The following is a 16,075-nucleotide window of genomic DNA, read 5'->3' as shown; positions in this document are numbered from 1 at the left end:
TATAAATAAATAATAAAGTTTAAATCAAAATTAAAGGCTGAACAGTTTGGTCAGATTCAGATAAAGAAAACTCTACTGCTGTGTTTTACTTCCTGCATGGCTAAGGCCTTAAACAAACACACACACATATATATATAGTCACAGTATTTGTACATTTTATTAATAATAATCTTATTTTTTATAGAACTTTTTCAAATCAGCTTTACAAAGTTTTTCACAGCAACAAAACAAATCTGCAGTTTTATCAACGGGAGCATGAAATCAAACAAAAACCGAGTATCTACTGACAGATTCTACTGAGAGTTAATGACAATTAGTTATTTCCTAAAGAGTTTCTTGAACTCACTGTCCCTCCTTACACACTTCAACATCTGATCAGCAATAACATCAACTGAACATTTCTGGTAACTGCTGATCAGTCGTCTTTAGTCCATTCCTCAGAACAGAACCACTTCAGTTCTGAGATGTTGGTGGGTTTCCTCACATCAACTGCTTGCTTCAGGTCCTTGTATAAAGAAAGTTATCATCTCTAGCTTCAACGTGTCTTAAACTCTAAACACAATGATCTACTTCCACCACCAGATATTAAATGTGTTTTCATTGGTTGCAGTGACGTACTGACCCAACACCATGACGACAACACTACAGTTTATATGATCACTGACATTGATTAGTTGTTACAGCCCAGTACACATTTCTAATCATAATGTTTATCTATAACTGATCTGATTCACTGGTAATATCTTCACTGGTAATATCTTCACTGGGAGATTATCCATAATTAAAATGAATGGAAACATCCTCTCAGTGAAAGTGTGTGTGAAGGTGTGTATGTGTTTGTTAGTATCAAGATCAGAGAACGACAGATTTCCTCTGTTCCAGTCCAGATTCACTCTGATCCTCTGGAGCTTCTTCTCTACTGAGAGAAGAAGCTCCAGAGGATCTGGTGGTGAACGTGCTGAGTATTTACCTCCATTGAACATTATTCTCCACAATCCAGATGGTGTGGCTTCCTTCCTCTGGACAGACTCTGCTAACACACCCAGTATCCAGAATTTGTTATCTCCAACCTCAACATCCCAGCTGTGAGTCCCTGAGTTAAAGCCCTCAGAGCCCAGGACAGAACGTGGAAAACCAAACCTCTCTGGATTATCAGGAAGATGTTGTTTAACTCCTCGTCTCACACTGGTCAGATCTTCAGACAGGATCAGTTCTGGATCAGCAGTGTTTGGATCCAGAATGACAGGAGTGTAGGAGACCATGTCCTTCATCTTGTTCCAGATGTTGAAGGTCAGGTTGCCCAGATGTTTGGCCTGGTCTATCAGAGCTCCTGAGGGCAGCTGTGGATCATCCAGCAGGGGGCAGCGCTGGACTCTTTCCACTGCAGCCTTGTAGTTGTTGAGGAATGAGACGTCTTCAGCTCTCAGCTCCTCCTCTGTGGCTCTGACTGTGTCTGAAAGAGCTGCTATCTCTCTGCTCAGAGTCTCCATCTTCTCCTTCATCATCTGACTCTTCTGCTCCTCTTCCTCCCTCAGTGCAGCCATCCTGGCCTCCTCTTCCTCGTCTAGAAACTGGTGAAGCTTCTTGAACTGCTCCTTAATCTGCCTCTCTGTGTGTCGGGCCTGGACCTTGATGTGTTTTTCTGTTTCATCAAACTTCACTTTAACTTCTTCACAAACCTTTAACTTCTCCTTTAAGGGCTCCAGATTTTCCTGAAGGTTCTTCTTGAGTTCTGTTGCAGCTTCATCGAAGGGACTGAATCTGTGGTTGAAGTGTTTTTTTGAATCTCTGCAGACGAGACACACTGGCTGCTGATGGTCCAGACAGAAGAGTCTGAGTTTCTCAGAGTGCAGACTGCAGCGAGCCTCTGAAGATCTCTGATCTCTCTCCTGTAAGAAGGACTCACACAGGTTCCTCAAGGCCAAGTTTGAAGGTGGATTTTCCTTTGAAGATCTTCTCTTACAAACTGGACACTGGTGTGTTGGTTTCTCTCTCCACCAGTTCTTCAGACAGACTTTACAGAAGCTGTGGCTACATGACAGAATAACAGGATCTCTGAAGATGTCGTGACAGATCGGACAGCAGAGATCCTCCTCTGATCTGGAAGCCATTTAGTCTCTGAGTGAAGCTGAAACACAGCAGACACAAAGTCCAGTCAGTCATGTCTCTCCTCCATCTTCTACTAACTTCCCTGAAGCTTCCTTTGACTTTGAGTCCTGTTTTTGGTCAAACTCACCTTCAGTGTGTGGAGAGTCAGCAGCTTGAAGCAGCAGTGTTGTAGTTTTCCACTTTTCTCTCCTGTAGCTGGACTCACTCAGAGGAAGGTGTTAGTTTGGTCTGAAGGTGAATCTGATCGTCTGTGTCTCTCTTTAGTCTCACACAATAATAAACTGTTTCCTGGTTTGTCTCAGGTGAATCAGGTGAGGGGGCGGAGCTTTACCTGAACTCCTCTCATAAATGTTGAACTTTGACCTGTTAGTCAGGAGTGTTTCAGTCCAAAAGTGTTTTATTATGGAGTGAGTTGCTTCAGTGTGTGTTTTGTGTATATTGATATAAACAGAGCTGCTTAAAAAATCTGTTGATGTCCATGAACATCAACAGATTTTCACACAAATCCTGAAAGTTGACAAAGATAGAACCCAATAAACACATGGAACAGAAAAATCTACGATTTGGGGGTTAAAGCGTTTTGGGTAACACTTTACTTGACAGTGTCGTCATAAGAGTGACATGACGCTGTCATAAACTTTATAAACATGTCATAAACGTTTATGACCTCTGTCATTAAGTGTCATTCGGTTTTTGTTATGACAAGTTGACATTAATCAAAGTGACATTACCAGAAGTTGTCTTTGTCATGACAGCCTGACATAAACAGAAAATCCACCTCTTTTTGTATTCATGACATGTTGACATAATGATTACTATAATTAGATGTACAAGGTTAGAGACCAGTTCTAGCACTTGGTCAGATAGATGTGTGTGTGTGACATGACAGGATATTTCACAAAACTGACCGTCATGACACCATTATGACAGTGTAATGAATACATTCTTTGAACTAAAGTAGTGGTACCAATTATACACTCTAAAAAAAATTACACTGGCTCAACTTAAAAAAATTGTTGTAACAATTTGCATTGATCTTTTTAAGTAATTCCAACTAAGCATGTATAAAAGGCTATTATTTGAAGTGCGCCCCCTCCTTCCTGCCGCCACCGGAAGGGACAGCAGCATCACCAGAAGAAGCGAAAGATAAACTTTAGCCGGCAGCCATGCTAAGAAGTTTTCCTGTGCCTATTTAAACACCTGTACCTGAGAGAGCTAGACCAGAAGCGGAAGCGGAAGTGGTTGACGGAGAACAGTGACAGTAAACGCGGAAGGTTTGAATTTAACTACTGTACAGTGAATGTAAAGTGGACAATGGCAGAAGATTCAGCAGGTACTAGTAATATAAGGAATAATGAGGAGGAAATGTTTTGGGAGGAAGTGAGGAAAAAGAAAACGAGGCAAAGATCGGAGTCTAGCAGTAGTACTGAAACTGTGGACACAGCTAAAAGAAGTAAATCTGAAATACGATCTAGAGTTAAGGAGCCAGATAAAGAAGTTTGGAAAGTAATTATAGTGTTTGATCAACAAGGAGGGCCAGATTTACACCCCATTCATGTTACCAAAGCTATTGACAAAGAAATTGGTCAAATTAACCATGCTCGCTTTATGGGGAACGGTAGGCTACTGATTTTTGCAGCGTCTGAAGCTCAGCGAGATAAGATCTTAAAGAGATCTACCCTAAATGGTTCTAAAATAAAATCACACATTCCAGGAGTAGCGGCAAAGAAAAGGGGAGTCATTACTGGGATCCCAGTGTCAGTATCCATTGAGGAGGTCAAAAACAATGTGAAAGGAGGAGAGATAGTTGATGCAAAACGCCTGACGAAAGGTAAAGAAAAAACAGAGAGTTTATCAGTTTTACTTTTTTTCAAGAATGAGATACCTGCAAAAGTACAAATGGGCTTTATGAGCTACCCAGTGCGAGAATTCATTCCCCCTGTAATACGTTGTTTTAAATGTCAACGTTTTGGTCATGTAGCAGTACAATGTAAAGGTAAACTTAGGTGTGCAAAATGTGGAGGGGATCATGAGTATGGGAAATGTGGGGAGAATGTTCAGCTAAAATGTTGTAACTGTGGAGGTCAACATAGTGCTGCATATGGGGGGTGTGAAAGACAGAAGGAAGCGAAAGAAATTCAGAAGTACAAACTGACTCATCAGGTTTCATATGCTAATGCACTAAAGAAATAAGTAAAGCTAAGAAAGACGTTAATGTTAACGGACTTGTATCTCCAACAGAACAGAACTCTTGGAGTCCAAGAAAGAATACTGGGAACCATACTGATGAACAGCTAGAGGTAGGCCTACCTAGGTCTAACCCAGTGACAAAATGCTGTGAATGCAGATCAAGAATCTCAAAAGAGACTTTGCTGATAAAGGAAAAAGAGTTCATAGCATTCATATGTTCTATAGTTAATGTCACAATACAGCACTCTAGGAAGAGTGATAGAATTAAATCAGTTGTGGAAGCTGCAAATGAATTTTTAGGCACCACAACTAAAGCTGATGAAATTCATGAAATGTTAAATAATAAATATGGAGATTCTCAAGCTGGTTAAATATCTAATGGTTTTAATCATTCTTCAGTGGAATGCAAGAAGTCTAATAGCAAATGGACAGGAGTTTAAAAGGTATATACATGAATTAAATAATAAACCAGATATCATATGTATTCAGGAAACATGGCTAAAACCACAGTTAGAATTTGTTTTAAAAGGTTATATCAGTATCAGACATGACAGGGATAAAGAGAGAGGAGGAGGGTGTATGACTTTTATTAGAGAAGGAATACCATATAGACAGTTGGGTACAGCTAAAGAACATGAATGTATAGTGACTGAAATTTTTAATGGGGATAATGGCAAATACACAATTGTTAACTACTATAATCCATGTAAAGCTCTAACAAATGAGTTGCTGAGGAACATTATTAAAAGGTCTCACAGAGAAATTTGGTGTGGGGATTTTAATGCACACAATAGCTTATGGGGAAGTAAACATACAGATTTAAATGGGGAGGCTGTAGAGGAAATGATGAATGACAGAATGTTAGTATGTTTAAATAAGGGTAGTGGAACACGAATAAATATATACAAAAATGAAACCTCATGTATTGACCTGACTTTAGTTGATAGGAAAATAGCAAGTATATGTGAATGGGAGACTGATCAGAACACAAGTATTGGTAGTGACCATTTTCCTATTTTTTGTAAAATTGAAGTTGAACTGAAGATTGAAGAAAGTTACATTCATCATAAATGGCATTTTATGAAAGCAGATTGGGAGAAATATTTAACAAATTGCAATGAAAAGGTTAAGAATATTCCAAATGTAGAACAAACTATAGATCAGAGGAATGATAATTTAAATATCCTCATTTTGAATGCAGCTAGTCAGGCCATCCCTATAAGTAAAAGCCAGAAGAAAAGAGTCAATGTTCCATGGTGGAATGATAAATGTAAAGAAGTTATTAAAGAACGAAATAAAGCTTTGAAAAAACTGCGTAAAACTTTAACTACAGATAATCTTATAGAATACCAAAGAAAGAAGGCTCTAGCAAGGAAAGTAATTAAAGAGGTTAAAAGGGAATCTTGGAGGCAGTTTTGCTCCACAATTGGAAGGGAGACTAGATTAGATAAGATGTGGATGATGGTAAAAAAGATGTCAGGTAGATATAAAACAGCAAATATTCCTGTACTAATTGATGAAACAAATCGTAAAGCTATATCAGATAAGGAAAAGGCTAATATGTTGGGGAAATGTTTTGCTGAAATACATAAAGGAGAGCACTTGGAAGATAGTTTTAAAAAAAGGAAAGAGGAAATTTTAAAGGCGAATGAAGGTATTTTAAATGCTAAATCTGAAACTGAGTCTATACTTGATGATGGCTTTAATATGTCAGAATTGAAAATGGCAGTAAATAATACAGGTTACTCCTCACCAGGATGTGATAATCTGTGCTATGCTATGTTCAGGAAACTTCCTGAGGAAGTACTGGAAAAGATTCTTGAGCTAATTAATGAAATTTGGAAAGAAGGAAAGTTACCTAAGATATGGAAAAAGGCTATAATTCTCCCATTTCCTAAACCAGGGAAAGATGCTGGTAATCCAGGTAATTATAGACCCATAGCTCTAACTTCACACCTAGGAAAGCTTATGGAAAAATTGGTTGTGGGCCGTTTGAATTATTTTTTGGAAAAGAAATCCCTGCTTAAAAGTTACCAAACAGGATTTAGAAGAAATAAATCAACAACAGATGCTCTTGTTAAACTGTGTAATGAAGTTGAAAAGTCTCTAGTCATGAAGGAGGTGATGGTAGCCGTTTTTCTGGACATAGAAAAAGCTTATGACACCATGTGGAGAGAGGGTCTATTAATTAAGTTGGAAAAGATTGGAATAAATGGGAGGATGTTTAATTTCATTTTGGATTTCTTATCTCATCGTACTTTGAGGGTCAGAGTAGGTAATGAGTTATCAGAAGAATATGTGGTGGAAAGTGGAATTCCCCAGGGGAGCGTTATCAGTCCTATTTTATTTAATATTATGATTAATGATTTATTTGAAAAGGGAGGTGAAGGTCTGTTGTATGCAGATGATGCTGTAGTATGGAAAAGAGGGAGGAATGTTCCATATATTGTTGGAAGGTTACAAAAAGAAATAGAAATAATAGAACAATGGGGATTAGACTGGGGATTTAAATTTTCTTTACCTAAGTCGAAGATAATGTTCTTCACAAGAAGGAAGGTTCCAGAGAATTTTAAAATTATGTTATATAATCAGCAACTGGAAAGAGTGAATAAGTTTAAATATCTTGGAATCTACATGGATGAAAGAATGACATGGAAACATCATATAGTTCATGTAGAAACTAAATGTAAAAAAGTACTAAATCTTATGAGGATGATTTCTGGGCAGCAATGGGGAGCAGACAAACAATCATTAATGAACATCTACAAAGCATTAATCAGATCAAATATAGATTATGGATGCATAGTATATAGTTCTGCATGTGCAACATCTCTCAGGAAACTTGATAGAGTGCAATTTAAAGGTTTAAGAATTGCGTTAGGAGCGTTTAAAACAACTCCTACTTGTGCTCTATTAGTTGAAGCTGAAGAAACTCCACTTAAATTTAGATTTGATAAGTTGTCCTTAACATATTGGGTGAGACTTAAAGGAAGTGTAAATAATCCTGCCTTAACAATCCTTAATGCATGTTGGGAATACCATTCAAAGAGTTCTGGTTTTGGATGGCACATTACAAATACAGCAGGAGAGTATGGAATTTTAGATTTCAAGTTTAGCCCTGCTCTAGTGTTGAGTTCAGTTCCTCCATGGATGCTGCCTGTGCCATCCATTGATGTAGAACTGTTGAAGGAAAAAGCAAAACAGCCTAATGAAGCAAACCTTGCAGAATACAGCCAAAGACATCTTCTGTCTAAATATTATGGTTTTATTAAAATATTTACAGATGGGTCAAAAGATCCTCAAGATGGTCACTGTGGAATTGGGATATATATTCCTACATTTAAGAAAAAATATGGTTATAGATTGAATAATTTCCTATCAATATATTCTATAGAGCTAGCAGGAATAATAACTGCATTGAGGTGGATTGAAGAAATCAAGCCACTACGATCTGTCATATGTACTGACTCCTTGGCAGTATTAACCAGTTTTGAAACAGGAAAATCAGTAAGAGAGGACTTGGTAATAGAGGCAAGACATATTTTATTGAATATAAAGAACCTTGGAATATTGGTTCAGTTTTGTTGGGTTCCAGCACATGTCGGGATAAAGGGGAATGAAGTGGCTGACAAAATAGCTAAGGATGGGCTGAAAAAAGAACATATAGGAATCAATATTTCAATGGGGAAGGGAGAAGCCAAATCTAAAATTAAATCAGAAGGTATACTGAAATGGCAAAATGAATGGGAGGTAGAGTACAATGCAAGGCATTATCACACAATTCAAAAAAATGTATGGAGGAAAAGAATAACAGTATGTATCAACAGAAGGGAAGAGGTGGTGTATAGTAGACTAAGATTGGGTCATACAGGTGTTAATGGTACACTAAGATTAATTGGGAAGAGTAATGGTTTATGTTCTGAATGTCATGTTATAGAAGATGTAGACCATATTTTATTTAGGTGCAAAAAATACACAGAACACAGGCAGCAATGGAAAGAAAGAGAGGCTGAAAATGGGATTGAGAACATCCTTAAGGAAGAAGGAATGCAAAGAGACAGGATCAAATCCTTATTCATTTTTCTGAATGACACAGGTTTAATTAAAAGGATCTAGGATCCTTTTTTTTTTTTTCTTTCCATTTTTATTTTATTTATTTTTTTTATAAATATAACGTTTCCTCTTCAACCATAGAGTACCATGATAGTAAGCCAAGTCCCTTTGCACACTCCTGTACAGTTGGTGGCGGTATGCACCAAAGAGATATAATCTGCCAATAAACAAAGAAGAAGAAGAGCTAGACCTGAAGTTACCTGGTGTTTTTTGAAGTGGGTTTTTGTGTTGACACTCCGAGTTAAGTTTATGACCAAACGTGAGTATCGTTCCTGTCGCAGTTTTTATTGCCTCGTTAACTGCTTCGGCGGTGATGTGTGTATTTCTTGCTGCCGTGTCTGTTATGCCCCCATTGTTAAAAGGACAGGGTGAATTTCTGCAGCTGTAAAGTTGTTTATAAGTAGCTGGTTGATATTCATACATGTAGTTATTATTTTAATCCTTAATTGCTCGTTAAGAGTCGGATATGTGTGCCGCGGGTGGGCGCTCATTTCTATGCCTCGTATAGGCAGCAGAGGGCAGTGTTGTGCCATGTACCTCATGTTTATGTTATGTTTTTGCTTAATACATTGGAGATAATTGTGTATAGCTTTATGTGTACTATTCATGCAAGAATTTACCAAGGTAGGAAATAATATTGTTTATTATTATTTCAGAACTGTGTACACGGATGTGTCAAAATAAACACCCCCTGCCTTGAAGAGACGCTGGTCTTCCGTTCCTTTGTGTCCTGACCGACACACCATCTTGGATGCTGTTATCACCTACACGAATTAGCCCTTAGTCCCTTAGCTCCCTTACAAAGCCATTATTGAGTATTTCCCATGAGCCTTTTATAGCTGGACTAACTCAAATAGTTTAGTACAACCAACATGATTTGTTTTGTCCTCTACAAGCTTAATTATGTTGAACCAACTCAATTTTTATATCAAAGTTTTAGTGTTAATAAGTGGTCAAATTACTCCATTTAAGTTGATATAACTCCTTTCTTTTACTTTCATTCTACTCAGAAAAGTCAATGCAAATTGTTACCTCAAATTTATTGAGTATAAGTAACTTATTTCATTTAAGTCAGAATAAATTAGACATGGCAATTCCAGTTTTACTGTCAAAATGTATTTATTGTAACCAACTTCAATATCAATAACAATTTTTATCACAATCAACCAGCAATATGAGGTGAAGGATGCGGTAAACACTAAAGCCCTGCCTAAATATTCTGTTTCGGTGCGAAATATGTCAGCACTTGAAGAACAGAAACCATCTGATCAACATTCACTCAGTTCACCTTGTGAAAACTAGCTGAGATTGTGAGAGTAGATCAGGCCCATTAGCAAGGCACAGGCTCTGGGTACGTCTACGTCTTCCAGGACTTCTGTTCCCTCAACCACAGTCCGTGCGCTGGCTGGATCTGATCGATGTGGCACCTCTGGTTACAATGATCTTCAACACTTCAGTGGTGAGATCTCCATCAACCTAGCATAAATAGGCCACAATCAATGTCAGAATTAAACACATAACAATTAAAAACAAGACTAACACAAAGTATAGTTTTTCTGTGTTGGATTTACCGACCAAATGCTCTTTAAAGAGATTCTCCTCTTTTCTCCGAGGTACACCACCAATCCACGGATCGCAGCCTCTGCTTTTTTCCACAGCATCATCCTGTGAATAAGAGACAAAAATGTTAAACTACTCCTCCCCAAAACTGAATAAATACCACGCATAGCAATACAAAACTACTTTGCTCATGCACACACAGAAATAGTAATGTTTCTTCAATCATTTCGATTAAGGCGCTAAGGCCCGTTAACGGCTAACGGTTGGCGCGTCTCTGTTAATTTATCATTATTAGCGTTAGCGGCTAACGGCTAACGCCTTTCCACAACACATTCCTCACCAATGCCAGCTCATACCTGTGTCTGCAGAGGGCTGAATATTAATTCCCGCAGCAGTTCTGGGACCGCAAGTTTAGGCACCTTATAGCTGACTCCAATGCACGTCTAACATTAAAAGTTAAGTTACTTTGAAGATATTAGCTAGCTAGCTAAAAGCTCCGCAGCTTTTAGCTAGCTAGCTAATATCTTCAACGCACGCTGCGGACATTTCAATTTTAGTGTTGTGTAACTCGAATGAGCGCTTATAGTTACTTGCTGTTGCACATAAAATTAAGAAAATAAAATTAATTAAGTAATGTTAATCCAACCTTGACCTTCACTCCTTGCGGTCTCTCCCTGGCTGTTGCTGGCATAGATATATGACTATATAATGAATATATATATATATATATATATAATGAATCATTATATATATATCTATGGTTGCTGGTGCAGTCTGGCAGCATAAAATGGCCGCTGGTCACGTTCTCTGCTTTAGTACATGAACACGTGATAGGAAACTTAATATTATAATACAGTATTAAGTTTCATTAACTTAATACTTTTCCTTGTTAAATGAAGGCAGAAATGCTTATCCAAAATCAATATATTTCTGAGTTAAGACAACTTTCTTTATTTTTAATTTTGATCAACCTCTTGAAATATGTTATCAACTTAATAAAACAATGGACATGTAGCAAATTGTGTTTTTTATGCTGGAAAAGCTCGTGTTTTTAAGTCATACTAACTAACCTCCTGAATCATTTTTTAGAATAATCATTATGTCAACATGTCATGAATACAAAAAGAGGTGGATTTTCTGTTTATGTCAAGCTGTCATGACAAAGACATCCTCTGGTAATGTCATCCTGGTCAAGTTGTCATTACAAAGACGTCCCAAACATGTTTAATGTCAACTTGTCATGACCAAGACAACTTCTGGTAATGTCACTTTGATTAATGTCAAATTGTTTATGACATGTTTATAAAGTTTATGACACTTTACTTGACAGTGTCATGTCACTCTTATGACGACACTGTCAAGTAAAGTGTTACCGAGTTTTTTTTTCAACACAGCCTTCAGCCAAAAAGTCTGGACAGACGTCAGGCTACAAAGTGCATGTAGAGCATTCATTCATGTGTTCATTCCATCAGGAAAAGGTGCAGCTGATTATAAATGCTTCTCCCCAGGGTCGACACAGTCTCGTCACATCATGTTTTTATTATTAACACGACTCTGCAAAGTAACTACAGCTGTCAGAAAGTGTGTATACGGTATAAAAGGTTTATAATCATCTAGAAGCAGGAAGTAGCAGAGAGGTCAGAACCAGAGATAAAGTCTGTAAATGATTATAGTTTAATTATTTATCTGTTTGGTCACGAAAAACACTCATTAAATAAATAAATCATGAAGGAAAATATATATACACAAGATTTACATATGTACAAATCTACAAGAAATAAAAAAAGAAGTAAATATACACTATAAATAAAGGAAGGATAAATGATGAGGTTCAATAATATGGATGGAAAAGCACTGATGTGAATATGAAGGAGTAGTTGTACAGCTGGAAAATATTCTATAACTTAAATATACTGTCTATCTATCCATCTATTCATCTATCGGTCTATAAATAAATAATAAAGTTTAAATCATAATTAAAGGCTGAACAGTCTGGTCAGATTCAGATAAAGAAAACTCTACTGCTGTGTTTTACTTCCTGCATGGCTGAGGCCTTAAATAAACACGTATATATATATTCACGGTATTTGTTCATTTTATTAATAATAATCCTATTTTTTTATAACTTTTTCAAATCAGCTTTACAAAGTTTTTCACAGCAACAAAACAAATCTGCAGTTTTAACAACAGGAGCATGCAGTCAAACAAAAACTATAAAAAAACACAAAAATATGAATGAAACACAGGTTATTTATAAACCACATGACGTCTGCAGCTAAAATGAATCCTGCTCCAGTTCGGCCTGAATGTCCTGTAAGTCAGTGGTTCCCAAGTTGGGGTCCGCGCCCCCCACTGGGGGGCGCCAGAGATCGCAGGGGGTGCGCACAACTTTGTCTGCTCTGAGGTTGTGAGGTTACCAAAATTAAATTTGTGCACATTAAATTTATAAAATTAAAAATAAAATAAAAAACACACCCAACTGCAATGAACGAGCACACACGTATTTTCAAGTCACAAACACGATCAGTCAGTGTCGCCGGTGCGTCAGCTGTGGATGTTGCTCTCTGCAAACGACTTGTGTGTTGAATGTGCGAACAGCTGTTCTGTGACCGAGGTCTCCTTGGTGACGCTGTGGATTTTTTTTTGCCGCTAGTAGCGTAAATTAGCTTCTTCGAGCACGACACACAGAAACAAGCACCTGGCTCTCTTAATTTCTGCCACCTTTGCCGTCTCTGCCCCTTTCTTCTACCCACGCCCAGCGCCATTTATTTTTAAGTCATTTATCAGTCAGGACGTCTTCCCCTGGCTTCTTGAATTTAGGCCTCGTCCACACGTAGGAAAACGATCTTTTCCCTCTCCGTTTTCGATGGCATCGTTTCAAGAAATATCCGCGTCCACACAGATCCGTTTCATGCTCCGCCTCTTCCTCTCCAAAAATGGAGAGGAAGAGGCGGAGCATGCGCATAAAGCTTGAGCGCTGTTTACAAATCGGCTTTAGAAGAAACCAAACTCAAGGAGAAATTATATGTTGCCCTGGTAACCCTAATAGGCTCAATATCTTCTCCAGCAGGAACACGAGCATGTAGTCCGCCATTGTTGTTGATGTTGTTATGAGACATCTCGCGGGATATAAGAGGTGGAAGGCTGCTCGGGGGTGTGGCGATGACGTCATCGTTTTCTCCGTTTCTGTCTGTCTACCAGGCTTGTGCACAATTCAGAATTTCAGAATTGGCCGCCATTCAATTCATGAGTTGGAATTTGAATTGAATTGACTCCGCCCCACAGGAAGTTGAATTTGAATTGGAGTTGGAATGACAGGAAGTGGAATTAAATTCATGGCAATTCAAAGAAATTCCACACAGTCATACAACAGAAAGAATGTGTTGAATCTCACATACAATTACATTAATTTTGTAATTTAATAGCATAATGTCATTACACATAACTAGTCACTCCTCAACCCTGCATACATTTTGTTCCAACATATAGATAATGATCAAATTCTTGAAATAAATGACTCCCTCAATGTTTGATTAGTTTTGTTCAAAATGTTATTTTCAGAGAAAGTGTGCTTGCATGCTTTTAAACACATATCCAGTGTTGGGGGTAACTTGGGTATAACATAATATAATCACATTTGGCTGTAACTGAGTAATGTAACACATTCATGTTACTGTTGTGTTGTGAGTTGAAGGTGTGTTTAAGGCATTTATGAGCTATATGCCAGGCTCCTGCTGTGTTGCACTACTGTAATGAGTAGAGTAATGAGTTACTATCCATAGAGAATAACAAGTAAGGTAATGCATTATGTTTTTAAAGTGAATAATGTGTATTACACATTCTTGAGTAGTGACCCCAACACTGATGATATCAAATATCAGTAGCATAATACCATCTAGGGATGCACCGATCCGATATTGGTATCGGGTATCGGCCCCGATATTGGAAAAAATAGCTGGATCGGGTATCGGTAAAATTAACCGATCCACGGGCCGATCCATTTTTCTTTTCTTTTCTTTTCTTTTTTTCCTCCGTCGCAGCAAATCCTTCGTCATTCGTTAGCAGCATGGTGGAACGAGTTGGAGATCCTGTAGTAGTCCAGTAGGTGGCGGTATGTCATAAAGATATGATCCGCCATTAAACAGAAGAAGAAGAAGAAGAAGAACGAGCTGGAGCGTTTAACATGGAGCGAGCGAAAGAGTCGGGTGTGTGGAGGCATTTCACGGGTTATATTCTCAGGTTCAGCTGCTTTTGTATTTTGAATTCCTGCAGTACTTTGCACTTAATATATGTTTTACATGTTTACAGTGTTTGGTAACTTGTTTTGATTACTGTTTTGTTTCTACTACTACATTTTATTTATTTAAATTTAGTTTAAGAAGTTTGATTACATTTTATTTTCAATTTGGATGCACAATTGTTCAAATAACAAATAAATAAGTATTCAATACATTACATCTATGTTATTTTGTCTTAGTTAGGAAAGTCTGGTGCCTTTAGATTCTTCTACATGGTGGAAGGAAGGTATAAGGTGGAAGGTATGCAGTTTATTATATTAATTCAACGGTATCGGATCGGTATCGGGTATCGACAGATATACAAAGCCCAGGCATCGGTATCGGGACTGAAAAAGTCGGATCGGTGCATCCCTAATACCATCAAGAGATGGTTTTCAAAATAAAAGACTGTCTGTCTGTTAACTTACTTGTAGATGCCTTTTGAAATTTGAAGTAGCCCTGATGGAGCCACAGACTGGAGCACTGCAGTGCTTGCATATGGCTCTGTGGTTACCTGGTGTTCTTGTTGGAATTGGTTCTTCAAAATGTACGAGTACAAATGACCTTTTAGGCCTGCTATTATTTTCCATGTTGCTGTTATTACAGGTGTTAAATCTATAAACGTTTGTAATCTGAAGTTGTAAGGGACTTCTGAAACTTAAAGTCCGGTGTTGACCATCATATTCAATTCAATTCAATTCAATAATTTATTGCCATATCAACACAGTTGATTGGAATTTGTCTTAGTGCCATTCCAGTTAAAAGGACAGAACATACAGTACATGAGAAACAATCACATAGACAATCATTCAAACCAATAAACAGCTGTAAGAATTTAAAACTTTAAAACTTCCCAAGTGTCTTGTGCAGTTCAGTAGAGTGTATTTAAAAGAGGTCATTTAGAAGCATTGAGGAGCCTAATAGTGGCAGGGTAGGTACTGTTACAAAAACGGGATGTTTTACCCCTAAGGCTTTGGACTCTTCTACCAGAGGGCAGTAGTTTGAAGAGGTACCTGGCAGGGTGGGAGGGGTCATCCAGTACTTTCCGGGCTTTATGTCTGGCCCGTGTGGCGTAGATAGAAGCTACAGGTGGAATTGCATGTCCAATGATTTTGGAAGTGGAACGCACCACCTTCTCCAACTGCTTCCTCTCTGAAGAGGTGGTGTTACCGTACCAGACAGTGATGGAAAAAGATAGCACACTTTCCACTGTAGCTCTATAAAATTGGAGCATTGCATCCCTAGCTACACCAAACTTCCTGAGCCTGCGCAGAAAGTGAAGCCTCTGGTGGGCTTTGCTTATGATGAGGTTGGTGTTGACCTCCCACTTTAGAGACTGACATATTGTGGTGCCAAGGAATTTAAAACTGGACACTCTCTCCACTGCCTGGTCATTGATGATCAGAGGGGAATGAACTAACCTGTTTTTCCTGAAATCTATGATTAGTTCCTTTGTCTTATTGACATTTAAAAATAGGTTGTTCCCCTTACACCATACCTCTAAGGCTGCCACCTCAGATCTGTAGTCTGACTCGCAATTGTTACTGATCAGTCCTACAACTGTTATGTCATCAGCATATTTAAAGATTTTAACATTGTCAGAATGGGACACACAGTCATTGGTGTAGAGAGAATAGAGCAGAGGAGAGAGGACACACCCCTGTGGGGCCCCGGTGTTGATAGTACTGGATTTGGAGAACAGGTTGCCCATTTTCACAACCTGCCTCCTGTCTGATAAAAAGTTTAAGATCCAGTGACAGAGGGATTGATTGATTCCCATCAGCTGGAGTTTACCAAATAATGTAATGGGTATAATAGTATTAAAA

General features: G+C 38.1%; 1 protein-coding gene across 1 annotated transcript; it reads right to left on the bottom strand.

The window, feature by feature from the left end:
- Nucleotides 1-710: 710 nt before the first annotated feature.
- Nucleotides 711-2,111, bottom strand: LOC311499383 (E3 ubiquitin-protein ligase TRIM35-like; the record flags this gene model as incomplete). The annotated part of the gene is made up of 1 exon (XM_084560338.1): nucleotides 711-2,111. One exon carries the CDS (start codon nucleotides 2,109-2,111, stop codon nucleotides 711-713), a length of 1,401 nt encoding a protein of 466 aa, XP_084416464.1.
- Between the last annotated feature and the right edge of the window lie 13,964 nt (nucleotides 2,112-16,075).

This window comes from Chelon labrosus, assembly GCF_963514085.1.
Source record: "Chelon labrosus genome assembly, chromosome: 14".
Classification (NCBI taxonomy): Eukaryota; Metazoa; Chordata; class Actinopteri; order Mugiliformes; family Mugilidae; genus Chelon; species Chelon labrosus.
This window is presented reverse-complemented; position numbering and strand designations above follow the sequence as displayed.